The sequence below is a fragment of the Gymnoscopelus microlampas genome (assembly GCF_963454915.1).
Source record: "Gymnoscopelus microlampas genome assembly, chromosome: 1".
NCBI lineage: Eukaryota > Metazoa > Chordata > Actinopteri > Myctophiformes > Myctophidae > Gymnoscopelus > Gymnoscopelus microlampas.
Genome location: NC_139962.1, coordinates 48,243,531 through 48,262,413, shown reverse-complemented (window position 1 = coordinate 48,262,413; position 18,883 = coordinate 48,243,531). Strand labels below are relative to the sequence as shown.

General features: G+C 43.5%; 1 protein-coding gene across 1 annotated transcript in view; it reads left to right on the top strand.

Moving 5' to 3' along the window:
* ntrk3b (neurotrophic tyrosine kinase, receptor, type 3b) overlaps positions 1-18,883 on the top strand; it is a gene marked incomplete at both ends in the record, with an annotated part of 250,628 nt that overhangs the window by 219,555 nt on the left and 12,190 nt on the right. Inside the window, 2 exons of the mRNA XM_084052140.1 lie at positions 3,825-3,997; positions 5,434-5,677. Coding sequence (XP_083908266.1) covers positions 3,825-3,997; positions 5,434-5,677 — 417 coding nt within the window. The remainder of the gene's footprint in view (positions 1-3,824; positions 3,998-5,433; positions 5,678-18,883) is intronic.

Sequence of the window (18,883 nt, the reverse complement as noted above, 5' to 3'; positions counted from 1 at the left end):
CAACTAGTAGGCCTACTATTACAACAATGCAACTATATACTTTACAGTATATACTTTTCCTTTGTGTATACATATAAGTGACATTGTGTAGAGCAGAGCATCAGGACTATGAAGCAGAATGTGGAGCGGTCTGCAGATAACATATCATGCTCTGATGGAGATGTCAGGAGCACAAACATCCAATAACACCAGCAACACCACTTACTGGAGCACCAAGAAAAAGGTGCTCAACATGTAATCAACAACAGGCGATGTTGATCACGTCACGAGTCTCTCTCTCTCTCTCTCTCTCTCTCTCTCTCTCTCTCTCTCTCTCTCTCTCTCTCTCTCTCTCTCTCTCTCTCTCTCTCTCTCTCTCTCTCTCTCTGTCTCTCTCTCTCTCTCTCTCTCTCACCCTCTCTCTTTCTATATCTCTCACACTTTCTTTCCCTCTCCGTTCTCTCTCTCTACATTCCCCCTCCCGTCTCTTTCCTTCACTCCCTCCTCTCTCTTCCCCCTTGCTCCTGCTGCCATTTATCCTCTCTCTTTCATACCCTTCTCCTTCATTCCCTCTCGTTCCCTCCATCCATTTCCTTTGTGCCCTCTCTCTCTCTCTCTCTCTCTCTCTCTCTCTCTCTCTCTCTCTCTCTCTCTCTCTCTCTGATCAACGCTCGTCCTTGACTCCTTGACTTCCATCCTGACAGTGTTGTTATTGATAGAATGGCCCCCGCAGATGGAAACACATTTTATTCATACGTCCTCGTTTAGTATTTAAGTGTTGCCAGAGAGATTTTATGCGCTTCATCGTACGTTCTCACAGTACTTCAGCTGTATGGAGGAGTGGATGCATCATGCCATAAAATTCTATTACCCAGCCCAAACTGCTGTCCTCCTTAAGAGAATGGTCCTTGTCTGGGCGTAGCTCCAAAACAATATTTCCAAGTGCCTCCGTCGACATAAATTAGGGGGAGAATATCATAGAGATCATATTTTTGTCCTTGTTTTGTTGAACCAATGTACTGTATATACAGTATAGAGAGCACGTACATACGTGCAAATAGACTGATAATTCCTTTATTTGTTGGTGTATGTTTACTATTATTATTGATGCTGACAATGCAACCAGAACAACATCATTTCAATCTCTTATGTACCTGTACACAAGACTACCTCGCTTTCTACTGCACGTGTACACACACACACACACACACACACACACACACACACACACACACACACACACACACACACACACACTAGGGCCTTAACAGAATAATCGAATATTCGAATATTCGACTATCAAACCGACTATTCGACTATCAAACCACTATTCGATTATTCTATCAAAAAATAGCATTCCTTGAGTCGAGTCATCAATGCCATTGGAAAAAAAAAAAAAAAAAAAAAAACGTTTTTGTTTTATTATTATTTTATTTTTTATAATCTAATCGAATATTCGAATACTCATAGGTCGAATAATTCGTATGCTAAAAATCACTATTCGTGAATGCCCTAACACTAACACACACACACACACACGCACACACACGCACACGCACACGCACACACACACACACACATGTAGAAAACATGTACAGTTCATATACGTATATATCTCTGCTGTCCAGCCCGAAACTGCTAACTCCAAAACGCTCATTGTTCAGGAAACGAAAAAACAAGATATACGTTTTTCAGAAAATGAAGAAAACCTTATATTTTTAAAACAAAGCAATACTACCTCGTCAAAGTTGGTATAGTGACTGTATATATTGTGAGATACTTGCATGTGTCATTACATTATCAACACTTTACCCAAATCGCGGGTAAATCAACACTTTACCCAGCGCGAGTGGAGTTAGAAGTTTCAGACGAGCAGAAATCAAGCTGAAATGGAGTTAGGTGTCCAAACAACAGTAGCTCCACTCGCTGCTGAGAGAGGTTTCAAAAGGGTACAGATTCCCAAAAGCTAACAATGGATCTCCAAGCTCACAATGCATCACAACAACGTGTGAATTAATGCCCTGATGCTTCATGACACTTATTATATAGGCCTACAACAATAAACAGGACTTTAAATATTACAATAACTTCTGCTAAGCGGTAGTAGAACACTAGCGCGACAGAAATGCTATGAACGTCTTTCTTCTTATCACAATGCTCATTAAACACTTCATAGATTTTAGAAATATAATTACTTGTTTTCATAACATTAGCGTCAGTGCTGTTTGATAAACAGGTACACTGCATAGTTTTAACATACTACGGGAGTCTGTTTACGTGTTATTCCTCCTCGTTCACTGCGCACCGCGCACTGCTAATGCTGTGCTGTAGCTCTGTGTAGAGGAGAGGGGGGGAGTTGTTTGTTTTTGACGGACAGTTTGAGGATCCAATGGAGTTGGGAGTTTTCGTCTGAGGCGCTTTTTAATACTTTAACTTTTCATTGGTTCAAATGTTTAGATTTTTTACACAGATGTGAAGGGTGTTCAATAGCGTCGATTTATGAACAAAAAAAAAAAACTGAAAATGGAGTTAGCTGGTCCCGGCTGGACACCGACGATATATTATATCTATATTATATTGCCTTGCACTCTCTCACAAAACACACACACGCCCATGCACGCACACACATACGCTCGCACGGACACACAGACACACACCTCCTGCTATGGTCTAACAGCAGAAACAGAATGTATAAATCAGATGGGAGAGAACTTACTTTGACACAAAGAACACAAATCCACTTTGTATTGGGAAGAAATATAGAGAGTTCACTGCCAAATACACAATGTAAAATTGACTTTACCTTTATTGTTTCAGCCAGGGATAAGAATGTTAAATGTTTAATCAGTTTTACTCACCAAACGGGAAACCAGGATGGTGATTGATTTTTGCTTTTATTAGTTCAGAGAAAGTTGACTGAATACATGTATACCTACAGCTACTACCTCCTGCTTCACATTCATACAGTTGCCCAGTACAACCTCATCCCTCTACTCATGGCCACTGGGAGCTGCCCAGTACAACCACAGTTGTTGCCTTTGGCTGTTGGAGCTGCCTGTTGGCCACTGAAGAGCTTCAGTGGACCAAATAGATGGAAGGGGTTTGCTCAAAGGCACCACAGCCATGGTGGTTGAGGGGGCGATGTATTATTGCTTCTGACAACAAGTTGTACTTCTATTCTCCTGACTCCACTCCAACAGATCAGACATGGTCACTTTTTACACATGTAAAGTTTGTACAAATAAAACATTTGTTCTAATGTATTCAAATATTTATGCCGCCCACCCTTGGTCTCACAATAAACAGTGGTACTGCAGGGCATTTACTTATCTTACCATGTAAGAGATGAGATTGTGATAAAAAATAGGATTTAATAAAACCCTTCTTATGGATGTCTGAGCTCCCAGTGTTATTAGATTTGACCATAGCCGCGGTAGTTTGATGCAGATATTCCCACCGGTGTGACAAAGGTTTTGGTTGACAGTTTGCTGCAAAAAAGAAACACACTACATTATACGTAAGCATTGTTAAAATATATGTTATTATACATTATCATGATATTAATATACATCCAACGCTGTATTATACCGTAGATTATGCACCATTCAACCTATCCCCGACCTTGTAGATGGCAGTGTTCTCCCTGGACTTTGATGCTCTGTGAAACCACTTTGTAACAAATTTCTGTTGAAAGTAATTTATTAATGCATTCAGTTTGTATTTCCCCAGTGCACCATATTTTACCCATAACGAATCAAATTTCACTACACATTCACAAACACTTTAGTTTGTCAAAGTGACAAATTACAGTTTATGAATGCATTTATCGTATGTACCCCCCACAGACTCTGAAGGAGCCCAATCTGTCCGCAAGAAAGGACTTTCAGAGAGAAGCGGAGCTTCTGACCAACCTCCAACACGACCACATTGTTAAGTTCTACGGGGTGTGTGTGGATGGGGATCCGCTCATCATGGTGTTTGAGTACATGAAACATGGAGACCTCAACAAGTTCCTCAGGTGACATACTTCAAACTCATGTATTTTTTTATTCAACTATACTCACATATGTATTTATGCTTAATACTATATATCATATTTATAATACTACGCATGTAGACCTGAGCCGGTTATAACAACCAATTCAATACACAGTCTATAACTAGACTGGTGGTTCCCAACCTTTTTAGTTCGAGACCCAAAAGAGAAATGTGATGTCTCCCTGGGACGTAAATCTAATAAGATTTATTTTTTAATTTATGAAATATTGTTGATATTTATGTAGGAAACATTTACTCATTTGAATCGTACACATACGTTCGTGGTTGTACAAAAAACAAACAACTATAGTTAAACTGAGATGCATGCAAGGGATGTTAATCTCCAGGTTAATGTTTAGAATAAAAAATGTGAATTTGGAGCAGGCAGCTTACTATATATGAAACATGGCCAAATTACTCGACAGTATGTGTATACAAACATAAAACTGTATTTGCAAAGAAAATGACCCACAAATTACCTAAACATTGGAAAAATGTAATTGTTTTGGGACTATTGTAAATATGTTTCCATGACAGGTATGATGTGAGCTATTGTGAGGAGTACACTCAGTGCTCTGGTAATGGAGGAATACAATTTAGGTGATTGCTTCCGTGCAGAGTTTGGGATAAAGGTGTTCTATTCCAAGTGCTTTGAGTTGGCTTGGTGTGTGTGTGTGTGCCTGTATTTGTGTTTGCCTGTTTCTCTGTCTATTTGTGTCCATTTGTCTCTGTCTGTCCACCTGTCTGTTTGTCTGTCTGTGTTGCTGCATGTGTGTGAGCGCCTTTAAAAGGAACCGCCAGGAAGACTCCATGTTGCGATGGAGAGTGCTCTCGCTCTTGCTCTCTCTCTCTCTCTCTCTCTCTCTCTCTCTCTCTCTCTCTCTCTCTCTCTCTCTCTCTCTCCCTCCCTCTCTCCCTCTCTCCTCTCTCTCTCTCTCTCTCTCTCTCTCTCTCTCTCTCTCTCTCTCTCTCTCTCTCTGTGTGTTTCTGATCCTCTGTGAATGAGAGGCAGAGTATGAAGTGATGAAACTCTTTCATTCCAGGTGCAACTCTAATCCTCCTCTCATTCTGCAGGTCACATCTACCTAATTAAACAGCATGCAGATGAGATGTGGTTGGAATTAGTACTTGGTCTAATGAGAGAGAGAGAGAGAGAGAGAGAGAGAGAGAGAGAGAGAGAGGGGGGGGGGGGGATATAGTGAGCTGTCTGTCTGTCTATCTATCTACATCTATCTATCTATCATCCACCCACCCACCCATCCATCCAAGCACCCCAGCACACTGTCAAAGACTCAATATAAAATACCTCCTCCTCTCTCTTCCAGAGCACAAAGTCCTGATGCTATGAGGTCACTTTCTAACAGGGATCTGTGTTTGAACTCTGCCTTCTCTCTTTAATTTACTCTTCCCCGGCAGAGCCCACGGTCCTGATGCTATGATCTTGGTGGACGGTCAGCCTCTGCAGTCTAATGGGGAGCTGGGTTTGTCTCAGATGCTGCACGTCGCCACACAGATTGCCTCTGGGATGGTTTACCTCTCCTCACAGCACTTTGTCCACAGAGACCTGGCAACCAGGAACTGCCTCGTCGGGAACGGACTCCTCGTCAAGATCGGAGACTTTGGCATGTCCCGGGACATATACAGTACTGATTACTACAGGGTAAGACCACTTTGTGTGTTATCACTGCTAGTCAACCCACTGTTACTACAGTAAACATCCAGGAAAATAGAGTGCAGCTTACTTCAGATAAAAGGCTAATTTATATTTGTCACACAGCCCTTTTTGTCTCCACCAGTAGAGTATGTTTTCGTTCTCGTCCTTCCGTGTGTCCACCAAGCTAACATTGGTCAAGCTTCACGTGACACGTCGACTAGTCGACTGGTTAGTCGCGGGGGGTCCGAGTCGACTGCGTGTCTCTTAGTCGAATCTAGTCGATTTATTTATTTTTTTTGCCAAAAATGTTATAAATTGCTTTTTGGCCATGTCTAAACCTGCAACCACACGTAACTTCCACTTTATTCTTCTTATTCCTCGTCTTTGTATTGGTATTGTTTGTGTTGGAGTGCCTCAGTGCGGCTGCAGAGTTCATGTGCAACCTCTTCCAGAGAGAGATAGAGACACTAGAAACTCTGCTGGAGACACAAAACAAACTGTTTAGACTTGGCCCTTTGAAATAAAATGTATTTTGGCCCAAAAAAAAAAATATATATATATATATATTATTATATATTTTTTTTTACATTAGTCGACTGCCAGTCGACTATTGGCAATTAGTCGCCAATTAGATTCGACTAAACAAATCCTTAGTCGGGGACAGGCCTACTGTGCACCCAGCACCACAAACAGCTGCGCGATACACGCACCAAGTTTAACCCCTTAATGAAGAGGCTAGAGAGTCTCTCTCTACGGCTTTGAGAGATGGAGAGAGAGAGCAAGAGCGCGAGAAAGAGAAACAGAAACAGAGAGAAAACGAGAGAAGTGAATGTTGGCTACATTTCAAGCGGGTGATAACTAGCACATGGAATTAATAATCAGACATTGAAGATTACAGAGAGAGAGAGTTTGAAATGACAGCATTTAGTAGTTAATCTGAAATGGAAAACAATCCCTGTAACAACATTTCTAAAGTAGTATACTGTAGGACCCTGAGCAAGACTCTTAACCCCTAATTGCTCACAGGTTCTCATTGGAAACAAGACCGCAGGGACTTTCATGAACGACCTGTTAAAAGGAATTATCCTTTACCTCTGAATGATGGTTAACTAGAAAAAGTCCTCCTTGGAGCACAAGTCTCCGCCAGGTCAGGTAGGTTATTATGGCCTCCTGGTGGCGCTATAACAGGCCAAGGTGAAAAGGGTGGCATTTCTTCCTCGGCCTAGTGGGAATGTGCGCTCAAAATTTCACGGAAATCGCACATTGCGTTCATGATTTGAGGAATTTTGTTCAAAAGGGACCTATCCTGCAAACTTTGGAAGGCAATGTTAGCCAAGTTGGATGGAATATGAAATATCGGACACATCCATGTTGATCACATGACTATAGAGATACTGTATACCGATTTGCGTGATTTTTGGACAGAATCTGAAGGAGTAAGAGCAAAAAATGTGTATTACAAAACTCAGCCTCCTGGTGGCGCTCTAAAAGGTATATGTGAAAAATGCAGGGCAAAGGTTTTTCCTTGGCCTCTAGGGAGTGTGGGTGCAAAGTTTCACACAGATTGGTGCAGTTATAGCTAAAAACGTGAATCGGCCTGTTATAGCGCCACCATGGGGCTGATGTGAACGTTTTCAAGTGGCATTTCTTCCTGGGCCAAGTGGGAATCTCTGTGGAATATTTCACGGAAATCGCATGCTGCGTTCATGATTTGAGGTATTTTGTTCATAATGTACCAATCCTGTAAACTTTGGAAGGCAATTTTAGCCAATCATGATGGAATATGGAAAATCAGACAGATCCGTGTTGATCACATGGCTATAGAGATACTGTGTACCGATTTGCGTGGTTTTTGGACAAAATCTGTAGGAGTAATAGCAAAAAATTGTTTTGCAAAAGTTTGCCTCATGGTGGCGCTATGACAGCGCTGATCTGAAAAATGTGGGGCAGAGGTTCTGCTGTGGCATCCAGGGAGTGTGTGTGCGCAGTTTCACAGCGACCGGGCCAACGGTGGCGGAGATTAGCTGCTCACAGACAGAAGGACGGACACACACACACACACACACACACACAGACACAGACACACGGTCCGGACAGACGGACGGGGGGGCAAAACATACTCTCTCGCCATGCCTATCGGCCTGCCGGAGACAATTGCCTGTGAAAGTTGCTGATAAGAGTAGACCAACTGACCTGAGAGAGAGACAGTGAGAGCCATATGGTGTTTTCACCAGCAATCATCCAGCACAAGGGTGACTTAACCCTGACCCGTGATGAGTCACCCCTGAGTTCAGGCCTGCTTCTTTTCACATTGTGTTTATCACAATGTTATTTTGAACCTGGGTTTGACAGGCACTCAGCTTTACCCCAGGTTGAAAACATACTGTAGTGTGAAACGGCATGTTTGCTCACCAAGAGGTCATCCCCGGGGTGTGAAAACACCCATAAATAGAAAGACAGAGGGCTATTTACTAAACCTTTTCACCTTATTTCAGATGCATTCTGCAGTAGATTAATTATGCATACTGTTAAGGGAGGATTGTGCAAATAACAGGGGGATGTAGTACAATTGTGGCTGTGCACACATTCCACTTTATTGACCAACGGTTAAACAATTTATGAGGATCACTTTTTACAAGAAAATGTATCTAAGAAAATCTATAAATCATCAAAAAAGTAGATTTTAGGGACATAACCTTAACATATCCTTTTAACTCATTTAAAACAACGCTGAATTGCACTTTCAAGTTGGGCCAATTTAATCTGAAGTGCTTAACTAACTAACTACTGCTCTTGCACCCAATTTTGTTGACAACTTATTCAACCAAAATATTTTTGTCCAGATTACTCAAGCACCAGGGATGGCGTCTGGTGGGAGATGACATTTTGTTGGATACAGTGCTTAATAGATCCTCGGATAAGTCCTCCTTTCTTGCCAAAGTGGTCAGATCCAATGGGCAATCTCTTTCACGATCGGGACATAGATTTGACTGATGCTTGGAGAGAAATGCTCCCAGAGGATAGGAACAGATCATTTTATTCACAGTCACATGGCACACATACCTGCATACCCTGTAGATATTTACTGAACTATTTCATAGTGGCGCTGTCTCCATTTTTTATGAGGTAAATGGAGATTACAGATTGATGAAACTTAATCCTACACTTAACAAATGTGGGTCTAATAATAATAATAATTATAAATTTGACTTGTAACGCACTTTACATTTGACACAAATCTCAAAGTGCTAGAATCTATCCAAATTAGACTCTCTCACCTCAATTAACTTCCCATGCTTATCAGTTGAAGATAGAGAGAGTCTGGAATGATCTCTATCTATAAATTGATATAAGCTATCAAATCTCTATCTACCAATTAATCTCCGGGGAGAGATGGCTCCCCCTTTGTATTTTATAAATAATTTTAAGACCTTCTTGCACCACTCTTAACACATTGGCTGACAAGAATGCATATATGCGTCCTTTCAAATCCAACACTTGCATGCCAAGAACGCATATATGCGTCCTTTTTTTAATGAAAACGAGCCATATTCAACTGCCGATAACAACAGAATGGACGATTGCTGTAAAAATGTTTTTGTTCCGGTGGATAGACGAGACCCCCCCCCCCTTCCCCCCAGACAGCTTTTGTTTACATCCGTGTCCGCTTCCGTGGCCAGTGTTGTGCCTGAACGATTGTTCATGAACTCGTTCATGTTTTGGGCGAACGTGAACTGAATGTACTGTATTTCTTTATTTTGAACGCATTAATTCTGGCGTTTGTGAACGGCGCTCTCTCACAAATGCAAAATATAAGGTCCTTACCCGCTTGCCCCAAATGGCTGGGTGTCCGGTGTATTTGTGCAATGTATTAGTCCACGTTTTTCAATAAAGAAGTGATTTGTAATTCTGGATTTCACTGGGAACTTTTGGCCACAGATGGGATTAAAACACTTTTTAATTGAAAAATATGGACTAATACATTGCACAAATACTCCGGACACCTAGTTAACATTTGGGGCAATCGGGTAAGCACCTTACTGTATACGTACTTAGCATTTGGACATGTTTGGAGAAATGCGGGCTTTACTGGTGACATTCCAGGGCAAACTGGGGGGATGGTCACTAAGACTTGTAGAAAAATGTTAAAATCGATAAAATACTTGGCTAAGATGAATCTGACACATAGTTTCAGTGTTAAAACGGATAAAATAATTGCTGTCTGTTCTATATGGGCTGTGGCAATAATTTTGACAAATGATAGCTCGCAGCAACGTATTGAAAAAAAAAGAACTATAAACTAGTTCATTTTTGGAACTATGAACTTTAGTTAAACTATGAACTGAACTAGTTCATGTAGACTTTGCCAACACTGTCCGTGGCTCTGTGGATCGTCAAAATAAGGTAAAAACGCTGGCAAGGTGGATGAATTCATTAATTAATTCCTGGCAGTCAATGTGTTAAAGGAAGTACTCGGCCAAGCCAGGAGGGACAAATATTTTCCAGATGCTTTCTCTCAAGTTATTTACAAGAGGAAAGACCAAATAGAGGCCAATCTATCTCAATCACACATATTTAATCATTTCCGTTTTAAGTAGTCACCTACTGTCACCTGATCATCAAATATTTTGGTATATTTGTGGATAACAACCTAAACAATATTTACAAACTTAATCTAACCAGCGTGTTGCAGTAGATGGGGAGGATTTGAGAAAATAGATAGATTTGTCACTCCATTTATTGGCCAAAATAAAAAAGGAATACCCTAACCTCCCTAATACCCGAAACTCTCTAACCTTAGAGTGTATTACTATGCCTATCGAAAAACGTCCCCCTATGAACTTCTGAGACACCATTTCAAACTCAAACTGGTGAAACAGAAATGGGGTGAGGGAGAAAGAGAGAGAGACCAGAAAAGACCTATCAGATACTATCACAGTGCTTCAATATGTTTGTGGAAGTACAGTACATGAACCTGCCCCTCTATTCCATATCCTGAACACTGACAACTGTGATACGATCTTGTTTATTTCACGTGTTAGCTGAACCACACACACACACACACACACACACACACACACACACACACACACACACACACACACACACACACACACACACACACACACACACACACACGTGTGCACGCTCGGGGGGGGGGGGGGGGGGGGGGCAGCCTGAAAAAAAAGAGCGTTTCACTTTTTCAGCCCAGTGCAACCTTATGTAAAGCATAGGCCACCGCCTAGGTTGCACATGAACTCTGCAGCCGCACTGAGGCCACTGCTGGAAAGCATCCCAGCCAAAACATAAACGTAACTAATAATTGGGCCGCGCAACCCGGAAATGACCGTAATAATCATAAAACGGGAGCAAAAATATTATAAGTGCCCAGCGGCCCACTGGCCCAGCGGCCCACCGGGCATATGCCCGGTATGCCAAATGGCCAGTCCGCCCCTGACTCAGCCTCACAAACGTGCATATGCACACGGACACACACGTGGAGTGGAGTATACTAACTGTGCCACAGATAAACACTCTCTAACTTCATCTTAACAGGAAAGTTGATTACACACTGCTATCTTTCCTGTAATTCGAAAAGCATCCATTTCAAGTGGTGAGTGGCGGTATTTCAACTAAGGGCAACAGTTGTACTGGGCAGCTCCCAGTAGCTGACAGAGCAAGACCATGGGTGTTGTTGCATGTAAGCCACTCTCAATTTACTCACTGCCCTGTCTTTCTCTACTGCAGTCTTAAATGAAAGGGTAATTCCTTTCATTTTAGACTTCAGTGGAGAAAGACAGTTAGTTAGAGAAAGATTGTCAAAAATGTCACACTGTGTTAAACCACCATGCAAGCTGTCACTTTGAAGAATTTTGCAACGAGGCCAGTCTAGATTCAACCGTCTAGAGCGTCCAGGTGGCAAAGGAATAAAGTTCTTGCCCACTACCAGTCGATGTGCCGGATCATAGCTGGCTGCATGAAGCCCACTCCTTTGTTCCACCTGCCAGTCCTTGCGGGAATCGCCCTGGCTGCCTTCGAAGGGAGGCTGCTTCTCTCGCCCTGGCAAGGAAAGCCCAGAAACATGACTGGCACATCATTCATGACATCGCAACAACATTGGCACCTCCAAGCAGGCTCAAATCCCCCCCATCCCTACTATCCCTGAGGACCTGTCAATTAACTGAAGGCACATGGCATCTTGGAAGCAGGAGTAGGAGATGGCCGGACCCACAAGAATCCACATCTGGGATGTAGTGTTGACCTACAGTACCACGTCGGCAATGGACCCTGCTCAACCACCTACGCACTGGGTTCGGCCACTTCAAATAATCTATGAAGAAGTGGGGCTTGGCAGACAGCGCAGCATGCGAGTGCGGCAAATCTGAGCAGACAGCGGAACATATAATTACCGCCTGCCCCCTTTATAGACCGCCTTCAGAAGCCGGCCTCTTCGACACAGGACCAGAGACGAGGGCATTGAGCACTGAGCTGGCTATCTGACGATACATGAAAGAAGAAGTAGAAGGGTCAAAGAAGTGGCAGGTGAAATCAAGTGTATCGGAAGAGATACGTGGTTGTCAATACCAAACCAGTAAGAGTCAGCAGTGACAGGACAACATGGTTGTATGCGGTAAATTGCGAATTGACATTCTGAATGACTGTGCCAATTCACAGAGACAAACAGAGAATGGACAGTCTATGCTTCTATATCAATGTAATTCCAACACAGTGAGGGAAGAAAAAAAATCCCTAAACACATCATAAAAATAAAATAATTGTCCCTGTAATTACCCCTGTCTGTCTCTCTCAGCACCACTGGGATAGAATTGGCATGGCTCAGCACAGCTTAGCTCGGCAGGGAAGGGGAGTGCTTTGCTGTGCCGCTGCTTGCCGTGTAAACTGGATTAGTGCCCTGCTTGTCCCTCGGCATGGTGGGGAAGAGATTGGATTAGCAGGATGGAGAGAGCATAGCAGCGTGGCGGCGGGGGGATTATAGCATGCCCAGCTGGGAGTCTCCTACCTGGGGTTGGAGCTCCTCTACGGTCCCAGTAGGACGTCTCTGGAAACCAGCAGGAACTCTTAAAGAGCCCTGATAACTAGCTAGGCATGCATGCACACACTCTCTCTCTCTCTCTCTCTTTCTATCTCTCACTGTTCCTCTCTCCCTCCATCTTTTCCCGTGTCGTCTCTCACCCCGTCTCTCTTTCCCTGACTCTCTCTGTAACATTAATCTTCTCTCTCCCCCTATCTTTTTCCGTGTCATGTTCTCTCTCTCTATCTCTCGGCCCTATCTTTTTCTCTCCTCCACCCCCCCCCTCCCCGACTCTCATTCTCTCCATCCCTATTACTTTTTGCCTCCTCTGCTCTCTTGCTCCTCCTACCACTCTCTCCAGAGCTACAGTATCTTCTCCCTCCCTCTCTCTCTCTCCCTCCCTCCCTCCCTCTCCCCCTCCCTCTCTCTCTCTCTCTCTCTCCCTCCCTCCCTCCCCCCCCCTCTCTCTCTCTCTCTCTCTCTCTCTCTCTCTCTCTCTCTCTCTCTCTCTCTCTCTCTCTCTCTCTCTCTCTCTCTCTCTCTCTCACTCCCTCGTCCATCTCTCTCCATAGTTATCTCCTCTCTCCTAGCGTGGACAGGCAGCAGGTATCCACAGCATGTCTCTCAAAGAGCAGTGACGTCCATTAGCCTCCCACCCGCTGCCGGGAGCTGCTGTCTGCAGATAAACCGCTATCAGTCATCCCCCACCTGCCACGCTTTTCTAAAGTCTCCCTGATGGGTTCTCCTCAACCCCAACTAATACTGAATATATATTATATATATATATATATATATATATATATATATATATATATATATATATATATATATATATATATATATATATATATATATATATATATATATATATATATATATACACACACATAAAGTATACACACACACACACACACACACACACACACACACACACACACACACACACACACACACACACACACACACACACACTCACAACCACTCAAGCAGAACTGCCCAGTGGCCAACAATAGAGAACCGGGGGCCGGTATTCCATAGAAGAATGTGAGAGGGGTGGTATTGGGTATATAGTTATACTAAATTTAGGGACAGACGATATATGACAAATTATAGTGAAATGAGGCCTTCAGTTTGCTGTGACAGCAAAAAAAGACCAGAGCACCACACAGCAGATGAGGAGAGTGAATGAAAATAGCTCCCCTCTAAAAAGAAAAACGCTCCCAAGTTGCCCTACACTACAGCCAGTCATTATCCCCTTTAGCAGGATACTGGGCATGTTTCCAGTAGCTGTATAGAAGGCTGTGGTGGTATTGGGCTGCTACTACCAGGTGTGAATGTTGAATGTGAATGTGTACCTGTGAGGAGTGGCAAATACACTGTCAAACCACGTTAACCGCATTAACCCTGGCCTTCCTATTTTGGATTTTCTAACATTTCTAACATTTTCTAAATTTGCGAAACTAACTGATTTATAAGCTCACAATGTGAGATCATTGTTTATTGGGTATTTTTGCTATTCGTCCTAATGATGAATTATAGTAGGGCTTCAGTGGTTCATTTCCACAGTACAGCGTAGGTTCCATTTGGTTACGATCATTTTGTGCACTCTCGGTGTTAAATTAACTCAGGATTTTACTGTGTTGAATACAGTATGATCTCAACTGATGTCTTTTCCATATTACAGTTACTATGCACCCATGCTTACTGGGGAAATGGTGGTTAAATGAGGCCTTCATTTTGCTGATTCTCTAAGAAGGCCAGAGTACCATGTACGGTATTCAACAGCACATTATTTGTGGTTGACAGCAGGGAGAACGGTTGGGTGCCGGCGGTGCCGTAGTAGGAAATGGTGTGTAATGGTCTCTGTTGACCCGCCGGCCTGGTATAAATATTGAATTATGTTAAATGGGGTAAAGACTTGCAGGCAGGTTCATGATATCACTGCTCCCAGACACACTGTGGTGGCACTGTGACACCCTGACTGCTTCACCCATTCACTTTGCTTCACTGGGAACTTCTGAGACACCGTTTCAAACTCAAACTGGTTGAATGTGTGCACATCAAGGTTATTCCTGTGTGTAAGGTTTGACACTCATTTAGACATGTACACGCACACACATGCGCGCACACACTCACAAACACACTCTCACACACGCACATGCACGCACGCACACACACACACACACACACACACACACACACACACGATGTGCTAGATTACAGCTATACTTTGAGTGCAATATCAAACATCTGTATCAAAACAGGAAGGAGCGGTGCGATTACCCTCCTTGCTTCCGAATATTTCAACTTTTATGTACGTTGAAAAAAACGCAGATAAAAACTGACACGGAGCGCAAGAGAGGAGCGCACGTCGCCAGGTGTGCCATACATACCATAGACCAGTGGTTCTCAAAGTTTTTCAAATTAATATGTATTTGGCTGCGGACTCCCATCTGAAAATAGTTTGTGCCAGGGACCACCTACAAGATTTGTATCGTTAAAATGTCTCACAAATGTTCCACACCTTTTCAAGATTTTTTGATAATACCAGATGTACAAGCTCACAACGCGTTGCGATTGTGATAACGATGCGTTCTGAGCTTGTACATCTACTATTTTCAAATAGCCGGTACAGTATATAGTGGTCTCACAAGCCAGACTGTTACCTCTCACAATTTTCAAATGCCTCCGTCATACAGTCTGGAGCATGGAAACTCTGATAATGATATAATGACACTTCCATTTCGTCTTTACAGTCACGCAAATGTGTCCAAATATAAATCAAAATCATCTAAGCATACATACTGTATATAGCTTGCTGCTTATCAGACATGGAAATTAAAACATATAATGTAAAGATATGTTAAGATATATAGTACGTTTATGAACGGAAATGACAAACAGATGACAGCTACCTGTCTCTATATGGCATCGGGAGCTTGTGGAATAGTTGTCAGGGTTAAAGTGGTTAAACTGATTTTGATGCTATATCAACTTATTTTGCCGGAGACCACCTGGGACCCCATCCAGGAACCCTGGGGATCCCCGGACCCCACTTTGAGAACGATGGTTACGTAGGTAACCACGGTTATTTGAGTGATTGGATCACTCCAGTACAAGTACGTGATTTAACAAGGTGGAACAGCAACGTCGAGGAGAAAACACACGCGCGTACGCACGTGTGTTCCCACTCGGGGAAAAACTGCAAGCCGCCTAAGCTAACTACACACAGTTTCCCACAACTTCTTACAGGATAGGCGCAGTCCCCACACCGAGACAAACGGGAGGGTTTCAGACAAACAGAAGGACCCCCTGTGCCACAATACAGGTTTGACCAGACCGTGTATTCTGTATTGCCTGTACTACACATTTTTTTAAATCTGTAAACTAAAAACCACACAAACACCTGAACGAGATGGCACAAGCCAAACCGAGCGGGCGAAGCACTCAAAGGTGGACCTAGCTCCGCCAAGCTATTCTAATAGCTGCGAGTTTACTTCTGCACACAGAGCTCAAAAGGCCACCTCATCGATGCTCGCACCGAGAGAAGGAAAGAGGTGGAAAGGTTGGCCACGTAGGGATTTGAGGCAGTCGCAGAGGGTGACGCCCCTTAGACATGGCTCACCCCCCGTACACGGATTAATCTGGTACTCTACCTCGGATGCCTCGGAGGGATATATCATATTGGAGTGATCCAATATAGCGCTACATAACCACTGCCACAAGCAAAAAATGCTTTAGCTGGTTTCTAGCAACGCCTCTCTGTGTGTCCCTTAGGGACAGTGCAGCAGAGTGCACATCATGGTCATACCTGTGTATAAGGTTTTGCCACTCATTTACACGCACGCACGCACGCACGCACGCACGCACGCACGCACGCACGCACGCACGCACGCACGCACGCACGCACGCACGCACACACACACACACACACACACACACACACACACACACACACACACACACACACACACACACACACACACACACACACACTACTACTACTACTTACTGCTATTCTTTTGAGGATTCGTCCACTGATTTCCATTCAGTACACAACCCCAATTATATCCTTACACCTAAGCCCTAACCTCAAGGCCGCTTTAATGCACAGGCCTACAGCCTTTTGTCCCAGGCCTGTGATGATCAGGGGCCTATCATGACATGAAATATTTAGTCCTTGGGGTGGTACCAAGGGGTCCTCAGAATAATTAGTGTGCCAATGCCGAAACTTGTAATCCTGGGCGCTACTCTCCCTCTGCCAGCCTGGGGAGAGCCCCGAACTGAGCTCATACTTCCTTCAATGGGGGTCATCCCTATGTTCCCCGGGTTCTATGTTCCCCCACTAAGGTTAGGGTTAGGTTAGGTCCTATGTTCCCCGCTCTCCCTAGGAAAGCGGGGAACATAGGACCCGGGGAACATAGGTACGGTCCCCTTCAATGCATGAGGAGTGAGTAGGCCGCTTCTTATCACCTGACTAGGGGGAGTTTCCCCGGTAGGATGTAGCGCGTGGAAGTAACACGTTATTCCAACCAGTTCCTTTCCCCTCCATCAGGCCCCCCCCCCCCCCCCCCCCCCGGCTGACCAGGGGGAGGCAGTATAGAGACCAGGATTACTGCATGTTTTTTGTGAGGGTACCTACCCTAGGGGACACTGGGAGAACACATCACAATCATTTTAACCATTTTAACCATATTGTATACTTTGGCTATTCAAAAATAGCAGATATACAAGCTTTTTGAAAATTGCAGATGTACAAGCTTGTACATCAGTATTTTGGGAAAATCTTTGAAAAGTCTCAAAAACTGGAAGATTTAGAATCATTTTGAATTTCTTCTCTTCGGGGGTCCCTGGCACACAATATTTTCAGATGGGGGTCCGCGGCCACCTATACATTTGGGGGTCCTTGACATGAAAAGGTTTGAGAACTACAGTAACTGGTCTATGGTGCGGCATCACTGCATTGTCACGTGTTATAATATTGATTGATTTTGAGGGCCAGAGTTTTATAATCATAGTCAATTCATGCTTTTATGACATGACACGCCGCCACTGTTCTGTACGTGTTGTTATTAACAGTGATTAGACTGTCTTTTGTGATTATGCTCAAGTAGAATCATTTACTAGATCACATTTACTGCTCCTCGGATCATTTAACGGGAAACAGTTAAGTAGAGATTCATTTGAGAAATCTTTAGCAAACAAGGTGGCTGCCATGGCACGTCATCTCACATCACCCACCACCAGCTGACCCAGAGGAGTAAAATGGCTACAAAGTGAGCCTAATGGAAATGGAAAACCAACCACAACAACACCGGTGTTCATTGTCTCCGCCAGGCCGAAAGGCATGGTGAGAGAGTATGTTTTGCCCCCTGTCCGTCCGTCCGTCCGTCCGTCCTTCCGTGTGTCCGTCCTTCTGTCTGTGAGCAGCTAATCTCCGCCACCGTTTGCCCGGTCGCTGTGAAACTGCGCACACACACTCCCTGGATGCCACAGCAGAACCTCTGCCCCACATTTTTCAGATCAGCCTGTCATAGCGCCACCATGAGGCCGACTTTTGCAAAACATTTTTTTTTATATTACTCCTACAGATTTTCTCCAAAAACCACGCAAATCACCACAGTATCTCTATAGTCATGTGATCATCACGGATCTGTCCGATTTTCCATATTCCATCCTGATTGGCTAAGATTGGCATCCAAAGTTTGCAGGATTGGTTCATTTTGAACAAAATGCCTCAAATCATGAACGCAGCATGCACTTTCCGTGCAATTTTCCACGTACATTCCCACTTGGCCCAGGAAGAAATGTCACTTTCAAATCACCCTCATGGTGGCGCTATAACAGGCCAATTCACATTTTTTGCTTTAACTCCACCGATCTGCTTGCAACTTTGCATGCACACTCCTTAGAGGCCAAGGAAAAACCTTTGCACTGCATTTTTCACTTATGCCTTTTAGAGCGCCACCAGGAGGCTGAGTTTTGTAAAACACATTTTTTGCTCTTATTCCTTCAGATTCTGTTAAAAAATCACGCAAATCGGTACACAGTATTTCTATAGTCATGTGATCAAGATGGATATGTCCAATATTTCATATTCTATCCTACTTGGCTAACATTGGCTTCTAAAGTTTGCAGGATAGGTCTGTTTTGAACAAAATTCCTCAAATCATGAACGC